The sequence below is a fragment of the Panthera uncia genome, chromosome A2 (genome assembly GCF_023721935.1).
Source record: "Panthera uncia isolate 11264 chromosome A2, Puncia_PCG_1.0, whole genome shotgun sequence".
Taxonomy (NCBI): domain Eukaryota; kingdom Metazoa; phylum Chordata; class Mammalia; order Carnivora; family Felidae; genus Panthera; species Panthera uncia.
The window spans coordinates 109,410,693-109,434,804 of NC_064816.1; the positions used below are offsets into that span (position 1 = coordinate 109,410,693).

At 39.6% G+C, this 24,112-nt stretch overlaps 1 protein-coding gene across 1 annotated transcript in view; it reads left to right on the forward strand.

Annotated features, from left to right (window-relative positions):
* DNAH11 (dynein axonemal heavy chain 11) overlaps positions 1 to 24,112 on the forward strand; it is a 357,765-nt gene that overhangs the window by 14,739 nt on the left and 318,914 nt on the right. Inside the window, exons 3-8 of the mRNA XM_049641609.1 lie at positions 3,847 to 4,043; positions 4,810 to 5,008; positions 5,746 to 5,845; positions 9,291 to 9,502; positions 17,445 to 17,675; positions 19,289 to 19,456. Coding sequence (XP_049497566.1) covers positions 3,847 to 4,043; positions 4,810 to 5,008; positions 5,746 to 5,845; positions 9,291 to 9,502; positions 17,445 to 17,675; positions 19,289 to 19,456 — 1,107 coding nt within the window. The remainder of the gene's footprint in view (positions 1 to 3,846; positions 4,044 to 4,809; positions 5,009 to 5,745; positions 5,846 to 9,290; positions 9,503 to 17,444; positions 17,676 to 19,288; positions 19,457 to 24,112) is intronic.

The following is a 24,112-nucleotide window of genomic DNA, read 5'->3' on the forward strand; positions in this document are numbered from 1 at the left end:
TCTGCGGAATGTGCTTGGAGGGCACAGTTGGGTGGTGCTTGGTGTAAAGCCTCTGTTCTCCATCAGGGTCGCAGCATAGCTGACTGGGGTGGATCCGTGTGCATCCTCACATGTGCGTGTGCAGGGGAAGTGGAAATGGCCTTACCCAGCTCCCTAGTCTCTGGTGCAAGAATTTGTATACTCTCACCAACCTGTGATTAAGTACCCCTCCTTGATCTCAGGCCTCTGTCCATTCCCTGCCTCTACCCTGGCCATGTCCAAGCTGTCCACCTGCCAGGCAGCACCCCCCTCCAGAGTTTTATCTCAGATGAGGTTGTGTTTCAAAACCCCACACTTCAGAGACCCCTGCTGCTTGGACCTATGCCAGCTCTCTGGGGGGAGGGGCTCGCTGATCAATGACTAGGGTCAGCTTGCCCCAGAAAAGGTGTGATCTCACAGGGGCAGAGGTTCAGAGATTATGGCAAATCACTACACACAGCTGGTGCCAGGTTTCATTGCACTCTGGCGTCTTTGTCTCAATACCAGCAAACATGACTGCTCTCCAGGGTGTGCTGGGACCTTTGCCTGTGGGGAGGCTGTATGGCCTCTACCAAATCCACTCCAAGCAGGGAAACTGCTTCTCCCCAGGTGGCGCACAGACTCCTCAGACCCGGATGCCTGCTTCTGGGGATTTGTTTTACTTCATTACCAGAGTACCACCAGGGACTGAACTTTGGAACTTCAGACTCCGCACTCCACTATTTGTAGAATCCTGGTGGTATTGAAACCCTCTACTTTCTCCCCATCATTGGTTTGGGGAACAGATTTCCTGTTAAGTCCCCTGTGTTTTCACTCTTTCTCTCCAACTACTTTTGGGGGGAGTGCTTTTCTTGCATGATCCCGATGTACCATGCTCTCCTCTTCTTTTTCTCTGTCCTCTCTCTGTGAACATGGCTCCCTACCTTCCGTGGCTTTTCTCTCCTGCAGTTCACCTCTTTGCACTGTGTACCTGCCAGGGTCTACGGCTCAAGTTATGCAGATTGTTGCGTTAATCCTCAGATCAATTTCCTAGGTGTTCAAAATGGTTTGGTGCTGCTCTAGCTGCATTGCAGGGATGAGACAAGCTTAGGGTCTCCATGCTGCTCCACCATCTTAACTCCTCTGGCTAGTTATTTCTTTATGTATTATATTGGTCTAAATCTTTAAAGAAATAATAATTGTGAATTACTGTTATCCATTTGGCTTATCAAGCTAAAGTGGAAGTGTGATTTGGTTCTTATAGTTAGTGTCTAGGTCCCATCCTTGGACATTGCAATTTAAGATGTCTGGGAGAGGCCTAGGCTCCCACATTTTGAAAGCATTGCCCTGGTAATAATAACTATTGACTTAAAAACCATTGTAAAAAGAAAATCCCTAGCTTAAAAAGGGATCAAAGAAAGAACATAGGTAAAGAAAACACAGCAGAGGCACCGTAGTTCATTAATCTATAGTTACATGTTGTATATATACGTATTGAATATGTAAGCATATTTAAATTATTTTAGTGCTCAGAAAAAGTTTGGAATTTTTCTTCTAAACCGCAAAAAGTAGGAAAACATTTCCCAACTGAGACAAAATAAAACCCCCAATTAATTGAATTACTTTGTGTATAGTTTAAGAAGATGTATTGTAATGAAAAAGCATATCCCAGGTCTATTTGTTTTGAATCATGTTTTTTTTTTTTCTTAATGTTTTTTTCTGAGAGAGAGTGCAAGTAGGGGGAGGGGCAGAGAGCGAGGGAGACTCAGAGCTTGCAGCCTGCTTTGGGGCACAGAGCCCATCGTGGGGCTCAAACCCATGGCCCATGAGATCATGACCTGAGCCAAAGTCAGATGCTTAACTGAGCCACCCAGGCACCTCTTTTTTATTTTTTATTTTTTTATTTTTTATTTTTATTTTTTTTTAAATTTTTTTTCAACGTTTTTTATTTATTTTTGGGACAGAGAGAGACAGAGCATGAACGGGGGAGGGGCAGAGAGAGAGGGAGACACAGAATCGGAAACAGGCTCCAGGCTCCGAGCCATCAGCCCAGAGCCTGACGCGGGGCTCGAACTCACGGACCGCGAGATCGTGACCTGGCTGAAGTCGGACGCTTAACCGACTGCGCCACCCAGGCGCCCCAGGCACCTCTTTTTTAAATGACATTTACGGAAACACGCTTGCGCTTTGACTAATTGCTCTGCAAAGCATGTGGCTCACAATTTCACAGTTTTATCTACAGCTTGTGACAGAAATATTCAAATTTAAAAGTAGTTGGCTTTGCCACAGAATCATAGAGTGAAAGTTTGAAACCATAACTGGTAAGTTAGATATGCCAAATAACCAGAATTTTCCTCGTGCCTATTATTTAGAAATAGTTGCTGATACTGGAGATTTAGTCTAGAGAGTTTTCTAGTGGGTCAGTGAATGTTATGCCCAATAAACTTCAAGTCTACAGTCTGATTTCTAAAGCTTTTCATGAACTACCCTGCCTTTCTCAAAGTTAATCCCAGAGTGGCAGGTTTCCAGAAGCACTATACTTCTGGAGCCCTGAATGATTTTGTTGGTGTTGAGTTTTCTGGAGTGCCTGCTCTGCAATTTCATCTTCAACATTTTGTTTATGTATTTTTAAGTTTATTTATTTTGAGAGAAAGCAGTTAAATGTGTGTGGGGGTGAGGGACAGAGAGAGGGAGAGTGAGAATCTCAAGCAGGCTCCACGCTGTCAGCACAGAGCCTGATGTGGGGCTGGATCCCACAAATTGTGAGATCATGACCTGAGCTGAAATCAAGAGTCGGCCGCTTAACTGACTCCACCCAGAAGGCCCTCATCTTCACCATTTTAATCAAGTAGCACCTTTTGTGGCAGGTCTTCCCTAACACCTGTCCCTTCCAGAGCCAGGTGTATATCCTGTGTCTCCACATTACATCCTGAACATGCCTCCAATCACGGTAGTTCTTGTAGCAAAGGAACTAACCCATGAGATTATCCCCAGCAAAGACTGTTTCTTATTTTTCTGTTTTCCTAGCTTGACTTGTAGTCAGCGCTAAGCAGGAAAATGTAATAATACACTTTGGAAAGATTAGTTTCAACACAGAAAACAAAAGTAATTGTATTGTCAAAGTAGACAAAAGGTGGAGTAATTGTTTTCTGAGCATTTCAGCTAATGGAAATTTTGTAGTGTAATGCTGGTACACCAGGCAGACGATCAGAAAAAATGAAAAGTGTTTACAATAGTAGCTACTAGAAAGGAGTGGGAAAACAAGAAGAGGCTACTAACTTCATTCACTCAACTCATTCTTATTAACGTCTGCCAGGCCCTGGGAATACAAAGATAATTCTTGAGGGTTTTCACATACACGGTGTCACATACATGATCCTCCCAACTCAGTGGGAGAGGGAGTTCCAAATAAGGTCCATCTGATTAATAAACATCTTTTTGACCATCAACCGGCATGCCACCCAGGGCTCGAGAAGATTACTTTTGCTTCCATGTGATTCGTAAAATTTTTTTTCATTCATGTACCTGCCAGTGTGCTCAGTTTGCATTAGGAAAGTAGTTTGCTTACTTGACATGGTTGTGTTTGTTTTATGCCATGTTTGAGTCATTGGGAACTTCCACAAATGTTTGATAAATAAGTAAATGAGTGAACAAGCAGTATAGTATTTGCACTTTGCAAGTATTTGCCTAATTGATGATGTCTAAATGGAATACTGATTTTTGTCCTCTCTTTGTAAATTTGATATTTAAGAAATTGAGTGGTTTTGTGGCTGATTTTGTATGACAAGGAAATCTTTGAAGGAGTACACTGTCTGTAAATTAACTTCTTTTGGAAATGTTTCTCTTTAGATTTTAGTGCCCATTCTTTCTAATAGGAACAACCATAAATCCTGGTCCTGTTTTATTTCACAAGACATGGAACACCATGTAGAAGCCATGAAAAATAAAATGCATGTTTTTCGGGGCAAAATGTTGAGAAGAACTCTTCTACCAATTCCCACAATTGCAGGAAAAATCGACCTGGATCAGAAATACTCAGAGACCAAGTATGTAATGATACCCAATTAACATAGAAGCTATTAGCACAAGAATGCTATCATTTTTTTAAAAAGGTTGTACAGAGCACCGTGTATATTATTTCCTTACTAAGTACACTTTGTAAAATTTTATTTTAAAGAGAGAGTGCAAGGAGGGGAGAGGGACAGAGGGAGAGAGAGAATTTTAAAGCAGGCTCCATCCCATCCATGACCCTGGGATCATGACCTGAGCTGAAATCAAGAGTCAGATGCTCAACTAGCTGAGTCACCCACATGCCCCACGAAGTACATCTCCTAAAAGCAGACTGCACAAAAAGCAGGCTGTAACAATTGACATGATGTCAAGAGTATTTTTTTTTAATGTTTATTCATTTTTGAAAGACAGCACAAGCAGGGGTGGTGCAGAGAGAGAGGGGGACACAGAATCCGAAGCAGGCTCCAGTCTCTGGGCTGTCAGCACAGAGCCTGATGCGGGGCTCAAACTCACGAACCGCGAGATCATGACCTGAGCTGAAGTTAGATGCTTAACCGACTGAGCCATCCAGGCGTCCCTCAACAGTATTCTTTTAGCAATAATGGTTTAAGGTTATGATTATTTGTTTAACAATGTTTACATCACAACTAAAAGTGGGACTATAAAAATAAGGGATCTGATTCTGAAGCATTTATATTGGAAAACTAGTTTATGGATACACCAAATAGATCTTAAGATCCGAGTGCTATCTTTATTTAGGTGAAACAGTTGGTTTTTGAATTATTCTATTAATCATTTCAGTGCTTGTATGCTAGAGTCAAATGAAAGGACAGTACTCCATGCAATTGAGTCAGTGATTATTAAATGGTCATATCAGATCCAAGAAATCGTAGAAAAAGATTCCGTGCAGCCTTTGCTGAATTGTCTTCAGTCGAATCCTCAAACTGAACTGGATTTCTGGATGATGAGGAGAGAAAATCTGTCATGCATTTATGATCAAGTAAGTAGATAGCCCTACAAATTGCTTACAAATTGAATTAGGAAAGTCAGTTGTAGAATTTGGTTTCTACAGCAATGACTTCCAGTACCTTCAGAGGCTTAAAATACTGTTTTTGAATGACTTAATAGTCTGTTCTCGTTTCTTGTTCCAAAGTTTTATATGATAGGCACTTTAGAAATGAATGCGGATTAAAAGTAAGTTTGCCATTTGGAGAATATTTTGACAGCATTTAATAATTGGAAACACTGTGGCATAGGAGAGAGTCGTTCCCCAGGGAAATGTCAAAGATGGTAAAATTTAGTTGATTGAACTGATGTAGGAAGGAGTAGCGTCTTGCCGAGTGGAGAGATGTGGCTTTGGAAGAGCTAACTTTGGTTCCTCTGCTGTTTGCCTTACATGTTCCTTGATTTAATATCCTGCAAACTAAGACGTTCAGTTGCATTTCATGTGTCTCTCAGATTCTCTGAAACACAGCAGGAGATTTTATGTGGGAAGTTTAATATTTTACACTTAAAGGGTTAATTGACACTCTGTGAATACTCAAGAGCTGTAAACATAAAGTAAAATTCAAGCTTAAGGAAAAATTGCTTTTAAAAATTATTTTCAACTTGAAGCCAGATGAGTCTTTTTTTTTTGAATACTGTGGGTATTGTGCATGAGTAAAATATAAGTGTTTTATTACCAAATGTATCTATTTAGTCATTAATCTAGCTTGAATTAAATTTTCTTCAATTTAGCTTCAAGCTCCTATTGTCCTCAAAATGGCTAGGATCCTGCAAATCAAACAAAGCAGCTATTTGCCAACTTTGAAGGACATTTTTGTGGCTGTGAAAAATGGTAAGACTCTTGGTTTTTGGCCTGGCGTTGGTGTCCCTCATGATCTCATCCCACCCTGCCTGACCAGCCTCATCTGCCCTTCTACCATTAACATGTTCATGAAATGATTTCACTTGGCTCTTGTAATGATAAATTCGTCCTCATCAGTACTTTATTCTCTAGTTCTATTAAACTGTTTTTAGGGTATATTGTAGGTACTTACCAAATTGCCTCTAGATTGAAGTTTTAATGGGAATGTGTGTGTGTGTGTGTGTGTGTGTGTGTGTGTGTGTGTGTGTGTGTAGGGGAAAGACCTTTGCAGCAGGTAAATGAAAGTCCAACATGGCAGTTTCCTCGTCAACAGCTGGGCTACAGTTAGTCCACTTATTCTTGAGTAGAGTCTGAATGTGCTTGGCATCTGTTGCTTATCTAGCTCAAAAATGCTCAAAGTTATCATCGAAGTTTGGGTGAAGATTAAATGTACAGAGGAAGAGGGTTTGCTGAATTTTGAACAGGTCCATGCACACTGATAAAAACCAGAAATGATAAAAAGGTATTCAGTGAAAAGTCTCCTCGTCCCCTCACTATCTGGTTTCAGCTCCACCCAGGGGTCCCAGCCCCCTTTTTTTTAAATTTCTGTTCCTATTTCTTTAGGCCAATTCAAGTAAGTAGGCATAGACACGATACTGAGGTTTTCAGTGATGAAACTGTAAGATAATTGGACGAATAGCTTTTTTGGTTTCTAATGTTAGAAAATTACTTTTTAATTTCTTCCTGTTAGAACTTTTGTAAGGTTAGGAAATACCTAAAATATACTTTGAAAATGTTTGCTTATTTCTTCAGGTTTTTGTTTTTTGTTTTTTTGTTTTGTTTTGTTTTTTTTATCACATGGAAGCAAGAGTAATCTTCTCAAGCCCTGGGTGGCATGCGGGTTGATTCAAGTTTGATGGTCAAAAAGATGTTTATTAATCAGATGGACCTTTTTTGGAACTCCCTCTCCCATTGAGTTGGAAGCATCATGTGTGTGACACCATGTATGTGAAAACCATGTATGTGTTTTCTGAGCTGAAATGCTCAGAAAACAACTACTCCATCTTTTGTCTATTTTGACGATACAGTCTCTTTTGTTTCTAACTTGTCCAACATCCATTCAGTTCATCTTAAATTAGCTGAGCCTCTGGTTTTCCTCAGCCAAACTGGCATATTAACACCTTCCTTGCAGAATTGTTTTGAGGATTAGAGCAGTATTTCTCAACCTTGTCAGTGTTTATCGCCATTGACATTTTGGGTTCGATAATTGTTTGTCGTGGGAAGCTGTGCGTTCCTGTGTGTTTAGCAGCATCCCTGGGCTCCACCTACCTCCCCCTGGTGCAGCTGTGACAATTAAAAATGTCTCCAGACATTGCCAAATGACCCCTGGGGGCAAAACCTTTCCTGGCTGAGAACCCTTGAATTGAGGATAAAATATACAGGATACAAAGTACTAGGCGCACAGTAAGTATGTTCTCAGTAAGTAGAGGCTGCTCGAATTTTTTTCTGTATTAGTAGAAGATGAACATTTTCTGTGGATAAAGCATCTACAGGAACAGATCACAGGGGTACTCAGGGCCTTATGAGCGCATGGGCTGGAGATTCAGACACAAACACTCTGAGTAGAACAAGTGGCTCAAAGCCATTGTCAGAGGTGGACAGCCCCCTCCCAAAGACATACTTGAGGCCTTTTAAAATCACCACTTGAGCTTGCCACATTTTAAAGGCACTTAGCCGTTAGATGCAATAATTTAATTTTGAAATTAACATGGGTAACAACATACTATTTTGAAAACATGAGCGGAACCAGTGAAGAAAAGAGTTCCTGGATGCTCTCTTCCTAGGTCTTTATCATTAGGGCAGATAAATTGGTTATATGTTAAGGGGAGTAATATAGGTGGGTGTATTCCTAATTCTCACAGTCAAAAAAAGTTGGCAGGGTTATTTGTTTGTCACCTCGGCCTGGACAGGAGTGTTTTGAGAGAACACCAGGAAATAAGAATTTACTGCCTTCCCTACCATCATAAGTAAAGCCTGTTTTCAGTTAATCAAAGTTGTTTGTAGTCTCAGGAACAAAATGCAGTCTGATGGAGATCCATTTACGGCACATTAAGCTGACTAATTTTTTTTTTAAGCTCTACACCCACCATGGGTCTTGAACTCAGGATTCTGAGATTGATTTGCATGCTCTCCGAATGAGCCAGCCAGGAGCCCCTAAAATGACTAATTTTAATCAAGAGAAGATTTAGATTAGATTAGACAGTAATTGATAATATTTCTCTCCGTATGTGTGTGTGTGTATGTATGTGTGTTTATTTATTTATATAGTACTTTTGAGAAATATTCCTTAGCCCTGCTTAACAGTTTTTAGATCTCCATTTTATTTATTTATTTTTTTTTTTATTATTTTTTTAAATTTATTTTTGGGACAGAGAGAGACAGAGCATGAACGGGGGAGGGGCAGAGAGAGAGGGAGACACAGAATCGGAAACAGGCTCCAGGCTCCGAGCCATCAGCCCAGAGCCTGACGCGGGGCTCGAACTCATGGACTGCGAGATCGTGACCTGGCTGAAGTCGGACGCTTAACCGACTGCGCCACCCAGGCGCCCCTAGATCTCCATTTTAAAGTGTAGAGTTGAATGACATTTAGTGCATTCACAATGTTGTACAAACTTCACCTCCCTCTAGTTCCAAAGTATTTTTTTTATTAAAAAATTTTTTAATGTTTATTTTTTGAGAGAGAGGAAAGAGAGAGCCTGTGAGCAGGGGAGGGGCAGAGAGAGAGGGACACACAGAATCCGAAGCAGGCTCCAGGCTCTGAGTTGTCAGCACAGAGCCTGACGTGGGGCTCAAATTCACCGACCATGAGATCATGACCTGAGCTGAAGTCGTATGCTCAACCTACTGAGCCACCCAGGTGCCCCCCCCCCCAAATATTTTTATCACCCATACTTAACAATTTTAGTTGCTATATTTTGAATAAAATGTCCCAGTCATTGCCTGAGTTACTCTCGCAGAACACTGGGATGAGACAATTAAATTGTGTGGGGACCTACTAAGTGGTAATTAACATTGTAGTGATGAGGCTTGTAACGTAAACCATAAAGTGACAGCAACTTTGGAGGCATGTTTTATGCCTGCAGTTTCATGGACTTGAGTAAATTTCTTTAGGTCAAAAGGTATTTTCCCACCGAGTATTGTGTTACTATTTACTTGAGCTGTGCAGGTATCTGCACCAGGGCTGTCCTGAGTGGCTGCTATACACGGACCATGTATGGGGCCTTCCAAACCCATAGTAGGTCATCTGTAGGATAATCAATATAAAACAGAGAGGATCACATTTAAGTACAGCTCTGTTGTTTTGCTTTGTTTTCTTGTGAAGTGAATTTAGGAAAAAGACCACCCTCACATTCATGGTGATTTTCTTTCCTTTCAGCTCTCCTAGAAGCCCAGGATGTGGAGCTATTCCTGAGACCTCTGAGAAGACATGTTCAGTGTCTGCAGGAGACAGAATTTCCACAAATCTGTGTGCTCATTGCCCCATTATTTCATACCATCTGTCTGATCTGGAGTCATTCCAAGTTTTATAATACTCCTGCTCGGATTATAGTTTTATTGCAAGAGTTTTGCAATCTCTTCATTGACCAGGTGTGTAGTACTAAAAAATAGGAAGAAGAGGAATCATTGCCATGTGGTGGGTTTTATTAAGCCAGTGAAAAAAAATAGTCTAGAGTCAGAACACCATTTTCCTTTCGTTTTTCAGAAAAGACTTTTATGGTAGCAAAGGTTAGGTGACTTTCTATTCTAAATGGCAAAGAAGCTCTGGAAATCAGGTGCATTCAAAGGACAGTTTGTCATTGGATTTAATACCCTACCTTTGTTCAAGGAGAGTTATGGTGTCTTCTAAGAAAAGACAGATAGGCATAGTGCTTTCTTACAGCTTTCCCTTTGGTTTCCACAGGAACACTGATACACTTTTGGAAAATAAAGTAAGTTAAGAAAATCTGGCTGAAAAAACAGTAGTGAAGTTGTATTAAAAGTATTGATTCATTATTGATGTTAAAAAATCCTTGCTTATAATTTTCTACTTTTCACTTGCAATATGTTTTGTTTTTTTTTAATTTTTTTATTTTAAAGAAAGGGCAGTGAGCAGGGGAGAGGAGCAGAGGGAGAGAGAGGGAATATTAAGCAGGCTCCATGCTCAACATGGAGCCTGATGTGGGGCTCCATCCCACAGGCCTGGGATCATGACTTGAGCCGAAATCAAGAGTCAGACACTCAACTGACTGAGCCACCCAGGCGCCCCACTTGTAAAAGTTTTTTTTAAAAAATTAGACTTTCTGTGAACTTTCATTCTTTGTGGGTCCATAAAATCAGAATATTACATAATTTAAGAGCTGAAAGATACTTGGAGGGTACGTAATCCAGTGGTTCTCGGTTGGGGTGTGTCTTAGTCTGCTTGAGCGGACATAACAAAATACCACAGACTGGGTGGGTTTCTTTTTCAGAAACTGTTTTCTCATAATTTTGGAAACTGGGGGCTCAGATCAAGGTACCATTATCATTATGTTCTGGTAAGAGGTATTTTTTTCCTGCCTTAAAACTTTTCTCTCTGTCCTCACATGGTGGAGAAAGAAAAAGCTCTCTTCTTCTGTTCTTACAAAGTCATAGTCTTGTCAGATTTGGATCTTGCTCTTATGACTTCATCGAACTTTAATAACTTCCTTAAGGCCTATTTCTAGATGGTCACGTTGGTGGTTAGGGCTTCATCCTAAGAATTTGAGTGAAGACAATTCATACCATAGCAAGCTCGATAGCAGGTTGTCTAGCTGAACCACTAAGGAGTTTTTGTAAAACAAATGTCAGAGAATCAGAATCTGTATATATAGCTTAGATTTTGAGATGTTAAGAATGCTTTCCATGAAAAGCGGATTGCCTTCAGCTGCAACTGACAAACTGAAGCAAAATAAAAAAAAGTATGAATTCACGTGAACTGGAAAGTCTAAGAATGTAGTAGTTTTTGGAACAGCTTGTTTCAGAGGTCTCAGATAATAATTTCAAAGCTCCCTGCCATCCTTCATTTTGGTCCTTGTGTTTGCCTTTATTTTCATCACATGTTAAGTATGGTGGCTTTTAATAGTTCTAGAAGTGTATCCTTCTAATAGAGGAACTTCCCTAAAAAGAGGCTCTCTTTCTTTATTAATTCTGGTCCAGTGCATTCTAATTCTAATGGATTCTAATTGCTGGAGCAATCATTGTGGCAGGGGAGATAGGATACTTGGGAAAGTTCTGCATCACTTATCCAGAGGAGGATGGACACCTGTGATTGACCTAAATCCTTGATCTAGTCTAATGCCTCCTAGCCATGTTGATGTTATGACTTGCATAGAAAATGAAAATACTATAGTACTTGGGTGGCTCAGTCAGTTAATTGTCCAACTCTTGGTTTTGGCTCAGGTCACGATTTCACGGTTCATGAGTTTGAGCCCTATATCTGGCTCCACTCTGACAGTGAGGAGCCTGCTTTGAATTCTCTCTCTCCCTCTCTCTCTGCCCCTCCTCCACTTGCATGCGCACTCTCTCATGCATGTGTGTGTGCTCGCTCGCTCTCAAATAAATTAAAAAAAAAAACAAAAACAACTTCCCTACAGAGTGGGATAAGTTGGGAGGGCATTTGGAACCCTTAAAGTGTACTCATAGACAAGGCAAACAGCTTGCAGTTCCCGCTGCCCCAGGTCCCAGAACCTTGCTGTTTTAACCAGTAAAGAGAACAGTGTTGTAGGATAAACAACAGTGGTTTGGGAACTGTATTCCAATCCAGTACCTGATATATTTTTTTTTTTTCAGATGAATTACCTGAGACGTGAAAAATCACATCATTTGCTGAATTTCCCTGACAATTTAGGGGGAAATCCAGATTAGAAAACAGGTCTCCTAACTTGCAGTCCAGAGTATCTAGAGTATGAAATTGAGTTAGGGGTGTGTGTGTGTGTGTGTGTGTGTGTGTGTGTGTGTGTGTGTGTCTGCTTTTAAAGAGGTGGAGTTTATGGAAAAGGGCTTTGTACTCAGACCAACCTGGATGCAATTCTAATTGAAACACTGGTGGAGTTAAATAACTTCTTCAAACTTTAAAAGTCTATGAGGATGCTGCTTCACTGGGCTGTTGTGAGCATCAGGAGATAACCTAAGTGGGATGCCCAGTGTGGCATTTAATAGAGGCTCAGTCAAAGCTATTTCTAAGCTATTGACCCACAAATTAGTTGCAACTATTAATAAGAGATAGCTTGTTATATCTTATCCTCTCTTCTGGCTTCGTTCTATTTCTTTGCTGTTAGGCAAGTGTGCTGGATCCTAATGGCTTTGGATCTCCATATTAAAGACCATGATCCCTACTGAAGAGTGAACAACTATACCCACAACTGCTATACACCTTTTAAAGGATCTTCATTCTCATTTTGAGAACTGTTAAAGCTTTTACTCCAAAACCCTGCTAATGGATAAACCCCAGAGCTGGTTATTCACTGTAGTAGGAAGTTTGTAATAAGTCCCGGTTACCTTTAAGCCTGTAGACCTATTTTTCCTGGTTCCTAGTATCTGTCAATAGCCAGTTTGCCAAGCTCCCAAGGAAATAACGTAGCTTCCCTTGTTGCTTAGTTACTGTTTCTGGCTTCTCTCCAAGTGTTCCAATGGCCTGATTTCCTTGATTTTCCAAGTGGACTTTGTAGTAAATGTGCCCCAACATGTTAGGAATCAAAAATCAGTAATGAGCCAGCTTTCATACCTGGGTTCCCTAAAGAGCTAAGCTCTCCCCCACTCTTGCCCGGTCACTTGTTGTCTAATTTATATATATATTATAAATATATATATAATAATAATTATTATATATATATAATATATATATTATATATATATTATTATAATATATATATATAATTTTTTTTTTTCACAAGCACTGTGTAGTGCCTATTACTTGCCAGGAACTCTTGTAAGTCTTTACAAAAACTACAAATGTAATCTCTTACCAGCAATATGACATAGATATTATTAGTAGGTCCATTTGATAAAAACCTAAAGTACAGAGAAGATAAAGAGCTTTTCCAAGGTCACCCAGCTTGTAAATGGCAGTTTCTTACACATTAAACTAGGTTCTGTATTTTATTCTTTTAGAGGGAGAGCATGTGCACTCAAGTGGGGTAGGGGCAGAAGAAGGAGACTCAAGCAGGCTCCACTCAGAGTCTGGAGCCCAGTGCAGCCCTCCATCCCATGACCTTGGGATCATGACCTGAGCCAAATTCAAGAGTCCGATGCTTAACCAGCTGAGCCACCTAGGCACCCCGAGGCTCCATATTTTAAAATAATAACTTTGATTTTTAATTACAGTGTAATATGTGGTATACTAATCATAATTGTAGGGTATTCTCATTGCATGAGATTTATAACAATGGAAATAGTCCTGCAGATCTATCACCCTAAAATTAGCAGTTTTTATATCTAGTTCTCCCAAAATGTGTACATATTTATGCATTTTATCATATAGTTTTTATTTTTTTTACCATCTCCTTGAAAAATCATTTTATTGTTGGATATTTAGGTTGCTTCCAGCCTCCTTTTAAAAGCAACATGCATAAAACAACTTGGCATGGGAATCCTTTTTCCTTAACTTGGATAATTGGTTTAATATAAATTTCTGAGGTTGATCAAAGGGTACAGTCTTTTCATGACTCCCGAACAATTTTTAATCTTAATTTTTATTTTTTTAAAAAAATTCATATTTTAGAAAGAGCACTACTGGGGGAGAAGGGCAGAGGGAGAGAGAGTATCTTAAGTAAGCTCCACACTCAGCACAGAGCCTGACGTGGTGCTTGATCCCATGACCTTGGGATTATGACCTGAGCTGAAATCAAGAGTCGGCTGCTTGGGGTTTCTGGGTGACTCAGTTAAGTGTCCGACTTCGGCTCAGATCATGATCTCATTTTGTGGGTTCAAGCCCCACGTCGGGCTCTGTGCTTACAGTGCAGAGCCTGGAGCTTGCCTCGAGTTCTGTGTCTCCCTCTCTCTCTGCCCCTCAATTGCTTGCACTCTCTCTCAAAAATAAAACATCAAAAAAATTTTTTTAAAAAGTCAGCCACTCAACTGACTGAGCCACATGGGTGACCCTACAAATTCTTTTTCTTAAAACGTGTGTTTATTGCATTACTATTATCACTGTGTAAAAAGTTTTTCTGTAATTCACCAGCTTTGAACATTACCATTTTTAAAAAATTGGGGGTGATTCTTTGGTTATGTAGTGGTAGCATGTTTCTTAACTTGTTCCTTGCTTGATTCATACATTTTTACACATTTTGTGTTTTTTATAATTTGATGACATAGCTTTCATATACTTTGTGTCCCATGAATCTGTTGACCTTAAAGTGTTTATGAAACATTTGAACCCTTGCTGTGTTATACATCATAGGTCGTTACCTGGCATCCTATCATCTGTATTTGGCTAATAAATCAGTGCAGTATTCATATTTTTTATGATATTTAAAAAATTTTTTTAAATACTGCTTAAGTTGAGAAGGTCTCATTTAAATTTCAGTGTCCCAGCCTCCCCTGAAAAGTCAGAGATCTCCCAACACTGGCTCTGCCATCCCCATTGGTACAGTCCAGTGCCAGAGCTTCAGGTGCTTCTTTGGAAAGGTCATGTGCTGTGTAGGTGACCGTCGTCTCCACCATTTGCTGTTGTTCCTGGTCTCATTCATTCATTTTCATTATATGCCTGATCCTTCTAGGCATTCCTGTTTCTGGCCACCTCAGCTGATAGCATACTGGAGTTTTGGTAATGGGTCTTTTTTTTTTTTTTTTTTTTTTTTTTTTTAATAAATGCTTTGTTCTTTTCTTTGGTAACCTGAGTCTACTCCCTGTTTGTTGTACCTAATTCCCACTCTAGGCCCACCCTCTGTCTATTCCATTGTTGGGCAACCCTGATGTGGATATTGTTATTAAATATCCCAGGTGAAGAAAAGTCTAAGTCTGAGATGTGATCTTCTAGAAGTGATGTCAGGGTTGAGCAAAAGTATGAGTCCATAAAAGCACATAAGCAACAGCTGGTGGAACTCCTGGGTGACTCAGTCTGTTAAGGGACAGACTCTTGATTGCCACTCAAGTTACGATCTCACTGTTAGGAGATCTAGCCCCATGTCAGGCTCCATGCTGACAGCACAGAACCTGCTTGATATTCTCTCTCCCTCTCTCCCTTTCCTTCTTGCCTCTCCCTCCTTCCCTCCCATTCTCTCTTTTAAAATAAATAAACGTGTAAAAAAAAAAAAAGCAACAGCTGAAAGACAGGTGTCAAACTAACATATCATTGATAAATGAGTTAATTAATAATTGACTAATTGGCTTATTGATAAATTGGTTAGTAGTATGTTACTTTATAAGACTTCTGAAGTGGGACCAGAAATCGGTAGATTTACCAAAAATCGGTAGATTTTTTTGTTGATTTGTGCTGATACTGTTGAGTATGAGAGAGTAGAGTGCTCCTGGTTGGATATGCTATAGAGAGCTGCTGTAGGAAACAGAATAATTCGGAGGCTGAGCTAAAAGAGATTTTGAGGTTCACCTAATTCATCTCTCTCCTTTTGCGGATAAGGAAACCGAGCTACTCTGAGATGATTTAGCTAATACCACAAAAGCAGTTAGTGGCCCCTATCACTGATTACAGCCAGGTTTCCCATCCCTTATTGATGGTTTTTCCCTCAAATATCTCGCTTCCCATTGAAAGGTATAGACTGGATTTGCTGACCTATGATGCGTAGTATGATGAGTACTATTTAGTACTATACCCTTGTCTTTGGAAGGTCAACTGCTGTGATTGTCTCGTTTGTATGAGGGTCAGTCAGGAAGGGCAAGAAATGAACTTAAGGATGGCCTGCCTGGAAGTTAGGTTAGACCTAAGTAATTAAGTCACTGGGGACTTCTGAACCAGAGAAGGCAATTGATTCATCTCCATTGATTTTTTTTTTTTTTTTTTTTTTAGCTTCCTAAAAGGATAACAGTGTACATTTATTATGAAGAATATATGTAGATAAAGGTCTGTGGAATCCCTAGCCCATAGCAAAATGTGAACTACTTTATAACATACATTGCTAAGGGCTTACTAGTAGTTTTCTTCTCTGTTCTCTGTACAGTGTTAGCATCATATGTGCAAAGGTTAATTTTCCATGCAGTCTGAGTGGGAAATAAGAGCACAGATTGGGACTCTACAGCTCATAATGAAAGGATTTTACTGTTAGGGGTTTTGGAAATGACATGATTTTCTTACAAATTTATGACACAGTCTATATTACATGTAAAACGGTGGCTACTAATGGGAGAAGGAGACTAATAGGTTTACCTTTAGGAAAAAATCCTTCTATCTCGTAGCTTGAACTCAATGGCTTTCATTACATGCTCCATTGAGACATGTAACAACTTTCTAAGCAAACTCAAAATTCAAGGCACAAAATTTAACCCTATAATTTATATGAGGTTAACAGACATCAGGAAAAAATAGAACATAAGAGAACCTTTAGAATTTATAGTTTCTTAGCAAATATGGAAAGGAAAGGACAGGAAATCACCTACATGACTGTCCTAGGAGACTTTGGCCAGTGCTACATCAATCTGTTACATAGAGTCATCTTTTTTTTTTTTTTTTAAGTAGGTTCCATTCCTAACATGGGGCTTGAACTCATGACTGTGAGATCAAGAGTCAGATGTTGGCCTGACTGAGCCAGCTAGGTGCCTCTACTTGAGTGTGTCTTTAAAAAACTCTTCTCCTTTTTCCGTTTCCTTTATTTAAAACTAGCTTTTATATTTCCACTAGATTTTATGTCCTCTAATGTGCTTAAGTTCCCAGAAGAGCTTGCTCACCTAAAAGAATTGCCAGTGATATACTCACTTATAACAGATCTATCTCACCTTCACAAATGGCCCAGTGCTGCCAGGCAAGGTGACTATATATTTAAAGTCCATGATCTCAGAGATTTTTCCTTTTGGCTCATGTATTTCTTTTTATAAAGGAATAATTACTCAGAATATTTGTGGCAAGAATATCCATGCAAATTCTGACTATACAGTTGTCCTATCTATAAAGCTTAGCAAAAACTTAGTCATTGCTAGGAAGTATAAATTCAGAAATTGGAGAGTCTCAGTCTTCTGTACATTGTCCTAATATATACACATATGTCATTGAAACCCAAGCATCTGAATTTTTAGAACTTTTTTTCTCACAACATTGCTGGCCCAATTGTAGACATTTATCATTTAAAAATGATGGGGAATTTTTTTTTTAATGATTAATTGAAACCGGTGTTTTCACTAAGAAATAAAGCATATTTTAAAAAATAATCTTTTTAAAGCAACTTTATTATATTTTTTTGAGAGTGTGTGCTTACATGCAGGGGAGGGGGGGTAGAGGGAACATTTTAAGCAGGCTCCATGCGCCATGCATGGCTCCATCCCACGACCCTCGGATCATGGCCTGAGCTGAAATCAAGAGCCAGACACTCAACCGACTGAGCCACGCAGGTACTCCTAATCATATTTGTTTTCCATTAAATCCTAGGCAATAATTTACCTTTCACCTGAAGACCTTTTGAAAGGAGAAGTCGAAGACTCTTTGGAAAAAGTGCAGGTGGCCATTAACATCTTCAAGACTTTCAAAAAGTCTTTTTTCAACTATAGAAAGGAACTGGCAAGCTATTTTATGGGAAATGAGCCAAAACCATGGGATTTCCAGTCTCAACTGGTGTTTTGTAGGTTTGACAACTTTCTGGACCGTCTCATGAAAATAGAGGTATTCATTTCTTGACCTGCAATTTATTCATACTGTAGGTGGGTTAAAAAAAATCTTGTAGTTTTTTCTATTATTCAGGAGACTGTTTATTCTATTTGGATGGGAGAGTGGAAGATCTTCTTTCTCAGTTATTCTTAGGAATTGCTCACAAGGTCAGTGTTAAGATCGTTATATAAGCTTTACATTAGTTTCTTTTTTTTAAAATTCTTTTTTGATTGTTTTAGTATACTGAGTATAAGTGAAACTGCTATGTATCAGTGACCTTTCACTTATAACTTAGCAAGCTCTTGGAAGACAGCTGTAAATCATGAATCTGTAAACTAAATCCTTTTTTTCCTTTCTGTGTTTAATGTTTGACATTGGGATTCTACACCTGGAAAATCCATTTGATAATCTAGAACACCACATTCTCTTTTATTATATGTATACATAGACTATAAAAATATTAAAGCCACTTATAAAAAAATAACATGGAAATATGTGCTGTGTATACATGTGTTTCAGATATCTAAAGAACAAACAATACACACATGGACACACATATTTGGATGGAGCCAACTGGCTGTTTTTTTAATTTTTTAATTTTTTTATGTTTATTTTTGAGAGACAGCATGAGTGGGGGAGGGGCAGAGAAAGAGGGGACATAGGATCCGAAGCAGGTTCCAGGCTCTGAGCTGTCACCATAGAACCCAACGTGAGGCTTGAACCCAAGAACCGTGAGATCATGACCTGAACTGAAGTCAGATGCTTAACCGGTTGAGCCACCCAGGCACCCTAAGGCTAGGGTTTTGTTTTTTTTTTTAAACACAGTGGAACTGTGGCAGTGCCTTAAATTCTTTGTAAAGGTCTTTAGAGTAAGTCTGGACTTTCTTATTAATATAAAATTTGTTGTATTTCATTCAAATTTAGATCTTAATGTTTTGAAAATCCTCATCACTTAATCAGCTTGAATGCTTCTGCAAGTCTGACTGCTAAATGCCTAACTGCAGGCAACTTGTCACCCTTCCTTAACGGTCCTATACCCCCTTTCATTAAGGAAGGTGATTCATTGCCAAGTGTAGGCAGCCAAAAAGAGTTTTAGATATTACCTGGGGATCTGACTTACAATCAGAAGGGCACAAAATTAGGGAATCATACATTTAGCTTTGGCAAAGTAGGTGTTGCAGGCAAATACCTGCAGTTGTTAGAAAATTCTTACAAAATGTGAAAATGGGAGTATGATTTTAAAAATAGGCAGTCATGAGGGGCGCCTAGGTGGCTCGGTTGAGCGTCCGACTTCGGCTCAGGTCATGATCTCACGGTCTGTGGGTTTGAGCCCCCGTGTCAGGCTCTGTGCTGACAGCTCAGAGCCTGGAGCCTGTTTAGGATGCTATTTCCCTCTGTCTCTACCCCTCCCCTGCTCTCTCTCTCTCTCTCAAAAATAAACATTAAAAATTTTTTTTAAATATAGGCAGTAACTTTCTTCAATTAATAATTTATATTTTCTGTCACATAAGTGTCCATTAACTCGCCAATTTTGAATGTTTGAGAGCGTTTTTTCTTTGCAACTTTCAAACGTTCTTGTCCTGCTCATCATGGTGGGAAGATCTTTATTGTACCATGTTTTTTCAAAGGATATATTTGTCACCGTATTGGAATTTGAGAAGCTGGAAAGACTTGAATTTGGTGGTACCAAAGGAGCGATTTTAAATGGACAAATACACGAGATGACAGAAGAATTCATGGAACTCTGTGAAGTTTTTAAACAGAGCACTTACGACCCATCTGATTACAGTAATATGGTAATGCTGTACCTTTGGATTTTCATTTCATAGAACCCTGTAATTTCAAAGCTAGAAATGATGAAAGGTCACATTGGTAATAGGTATCGTCTGGTACCATCTCTCTAGGATGAAAGAGGGTAAAAGACTTGCCCCAAGTCTCTTACCTCCTTAATGGTAGATCAGGGACTGGAACTTGGGCCTTTGCATGTAGAAGTTAGAACATTTAGAACTGTTTCTAATGTTACAGTGGAGTCACTGTGGATGTGTTTCTTGCTTTTGTGTACTAAAAAGGAACTTTCCACGTTAGCTCATTTTCTGTATGACTATCTGATGTCTCTGTAACTTGTGTGTTTTATTTTAGCCTTTTCCTGAATCAGTGGGTAATTTTTTGGTCTATTTGAACATTTATTTTCAGTTCATTGACTACATAGGTGATTAACATATATATCATCTCTTGTATTTTTTATTGTTATTCTTTAGTACTATTTATAGTTGCAGAATTTCAGTCTCAAGGAAATAAGGGGAAACTTAGCAGACTTCAGCTGCTTCTATTTTCTGCCACTCCTAGCATGTTGGTAGCCAGGGAGTTACTGTGAGCATCCCTGCAGCTCTAGGATAAAAATAACCTAATTTCAGTTGTTGGCCAGCAACAGAGAAGTCCGGGTACCAAAAAAAGCAAACAAAAAAAACCCCAAAACAAAGCAAAGCAACAACAAAAAACCCCAACTGTTACCTTTGTTGTTTTATACAGAATGTGAATTTATTCACTAATGTGTTTATATTTGGTCAAATAATCGATTCTTTGAAATGTCCAAGCACAGTATGTCAGCCTCGTTAAGGACAAGATCAACAAACCTTCTGAACTGTAGTCAGCTTTTGATGAAGCAGAAGTAATGGTGAGAGACCATAGCAATTGTGCATCCTGCTGTTTTGTGGAGAAGCAGGAGGAACCCGCAGCTGTGGTGACTCATGGCCTGAGACTTTTCAGAGTCTCGTAAGATGTCTATCTCTTGGCGGGCATTCAGTAATCTGGATGGAATAGAACTCTCAGCAGGGCCTTGGCCTAGTTCTCCTGAGCATCTTGGCAGAGAAGTGTGAGACCCAGCGTGTACGGGATCCTCAGGCGCACTGCCTAGCGAAGCCTGGATTTCCTCACGATGAGAAAACCCAGCAAGGTTTCAGAGTGCTGGGGTTGGAGGACGAGCCTAGGTTTAGCTGATGTCATTGCCTTGGCGATGCCATAGGTCCTGACTTTACCCTTCTGTCTTCACAAAGTCTTGCATAGTCACAAACATGGAGGAATAGAAAACTCTTTTGCTATTGACACATCTATTTGCTTCGCGTTTGTGTTTTGGTATTCAGTATTTTGAGGCCCCATTTGTTTCTCAAGTAACATGGGGAAGGCTTACTTCTGCCTTCCATGTCTGAGCTGGAGACCTCAGTCACCTGCCCTCAGAGTCTCCTTCATCATCCTGTCTGGTTATCTTGCCTTAGACTAAGAAGCTCCTTGACTTTGGTCATTCCTTAAAATAGTCATAACTATAAGTTGATTTATTGCTGTGCTTATGTTGAAGAAGAGCTTTGCTTTTTTTGAATGTATCCTGGTTCAGGGTTGCCTCAGAATATTGCATTGATTATGTATTTTTTGCTTAATGAGGTTTTCATTTGGTGCTTTTTTAGCTGAATTTAACGTATTGATTTTTATGATGAATTCAGTTGGTAATTTTTACGACACATTTTCTCAAATTGCTTCCAACCTAGTATATTCACACAGATGTGTCCACATGCCCACCCAGGTGCCCTTCTTCTCCCACTGCATACACTTCACCTGTTCCCTGGTTCCCAGTGAATACGCACTAGTGCTAACGTGACAGTCGAGTGTATCGTGAGTCTGGTGTGGTACTGGTTTAAGCATGTTTCAGTAAACTAAAGAAATAGTTGCTGGTAATTTGCTTTGGGATATGCTAGTGTTTATTTCTTTTAATCAATCTCAAGCCTATAATCAGGCTTTGAGCCGTCCCTGGTGTGGCCGAAGAGGTGTGCCACTGTGGTTGATTTACAGAACATGGGGATTTTCTCAGTTGTATCCATGAAAATGTTCTTGGGTTTATCAACTATTTTTGAATAGAAAGGGTCACTTTAGGTATTTTCTTTGGCTTCTTCCTATGGAATTTTGAGATTGATACGATTGTGGGGAAAGACTTGCATTATTTATTTTTTAATTAAAATGTATTTGACATATAACATGGTACAGATTTAAGGTGCACAACATGGGAATCATACATTTATATATTGTAATGTGATTGTCATGGTGATGATAATTAGCACCTCTGCCACATTACATAATTATCCTTTCTTTTTAGTGGTTGGATTCATTGTGTTCTAGTCTGTCAGGAAGTTTGATATTAATGAATAGAGACACAACAATATTGTATTAAGATAACAGACTTTCTAAGAGATTTGCTTTATTAATTGTTTGTATTTAACAGCTAGTCAGGTGACTTGAGGCTCGGCATCTTTGCATGGCAGACATTTTGAGGTGTTACTTGATTAAATAAAATTCCCCAGATAACTAAGCAAGGGTGATGGCTATTCGTGAGAGTAATCTCTTGGTTCCACTAAGTCTCTGTTCATCAGAGTCCGTTAATATTTACTGAGCAATTGCGGGGTGCCAGGAATTGTGCCAAATCTTCACATATTCCTGCTTAATAATCCTGAGAGTGACACCCAGGCAGATGAGATCAAGTAAATTATCTGAGATTGTGCTGTCCCCAGGGAGGGGAACAGATTCTAGTTCTGAACTCTGAACCTCATGCCCAGCAATCTCTCTCTGTGGTGCCGCTCCCGACTCTTGAATATTTATCTCCCTTGTTGTCTCTTCATTGAAATAAAGGGAATAAGTTCATCATTGCAGGATCCTCTCTGAAAACCCGTGCTCTGAGGTGGAGTGATCCAGGGTGCTGTGTCTGTTTACTTTTTCTGCCTAGTTCTTACTGGGAAGGTTGCTTCAGGTACCTAGACTGTCGTCATGCCAGAATCCAAAATACATGTTAAAAGTTGCTATTTAGGAGCTCCTGGGTGGCTCAGTCACTTAAGTGTCTGACTCTTGATTTCAGCTCAGGTCATGATCTCATGGATTGTGAGATGGAGCCCGTGTTGCACTCTGTGCTGACAGCACAGAGTCTGCTTTGGATTCTCTTCCTCACTCCCTCCCTCTCTGCCCTTCCCCTGCTCGCTCGCACTCTCTCTCTCTCTCTCTCTCTCTCTCAGAATAAATAAACTTAAGAAAAAAACAAAAGTCACTATTTAATCTTTGTCCTCTTCTAGTCTACCGAATGATTAAGTTTTGTATTAATATATAGGGCATTTTTAATTTTAATGATATACATTTTATATTAGCCATCTGCAGGATTTTCGTATCTCTTACCTGCTTATTTTTCAAAATAAAACATATTATTTAAAAACATGACTCTTTTATCCTTCTGGAAATGTAGCATGTGCAAAAATGTAGTCCTCTTCTTCTCACCCTGCTGTCTTTTTCCTAAGCCTTCCAGTTTTTCTCCCCAAAGCCATTTACCATTATGAGTTTCTTGTATAATGTTCCAAAGGTACCTGGTTCATGCACTAGCCTATACATATATATATTCTTTTGTATTCTGTTTTTGCACAGATCGCATTCTCTACATATCACTTACACCTTGCTTTTGTCACTTAATATATTTTGGCGGTCTTTATCACTACAAAAGTATTGGCTACTTTTTAGACAATTTGGTATTATTCCATTGAATTGATGTACTTTTCATTTTTAAATGGTAAAGTAACAGATACCACTCTTTAAAAATTCATTTAGGAACTTCTGCTTCTGGGAAGATGGAATAGATATATGTTTCCCTGTTCCTTTTAGTAAGTAGGACTAAAACACTGGTCACTATATATAAAACAAAAGACTCTGAAGGGTGAAAAGAGGTGGATTGGTTAGGGGCTTTTCTTGTTACCTGAAATGACCCAGGCATGGAATTGGATACACCCGCAACATGGAAACACCAATGGGCACAGACATAAAAAGCCCTAGTAAAAGCCTGATCTCTCTTAAGAAAGGGACAGCATAGTAAGACAAAACTTGCAGGCCATAATCTCTCTAGTTCAGTCAACCAGCACAGAAGAAACTGTGTCTCGCTCCCATCCATGTCAGCAGAGATTGGGGAGCCTAGACTTAAAACCAGTCTCTAACAGGTACCTCAGCCCCCCCGACCCTACTGGGATGGTGTCAGAGATTGGCCAATTAGAGAGATGTGATTTAATTCTGGCTGGTCAGTAATGAGCTCACTCTTTGTGGAGTCAATGGTGACCCCAAGGGAATCCTGGACCTCTTTCCTCATCCAGTAGTATTCTTATCCCACTGGGGTAGTTCAGATGAAGCCTGCTGGAGAGTCGGGACTTTGACCATGGCCGACCGGTAACGAAGTCACCTATGCTGTGGCTTCTGTGGAGACCACAGGTGGAACTTGAGTGCCTAGCCATAGAAAAGAGCTCCCCACACTCAGGTGTTCATGGATGCCAAATGAGAACCTGGACGTTGATCTCTACCTGACAATAATGAGGCTGGAGCAGTATCAGGGAAAGTCAGCAAACACAGGATTTAACATCCAGTGTCTCATAATGTGAAAATGTCCA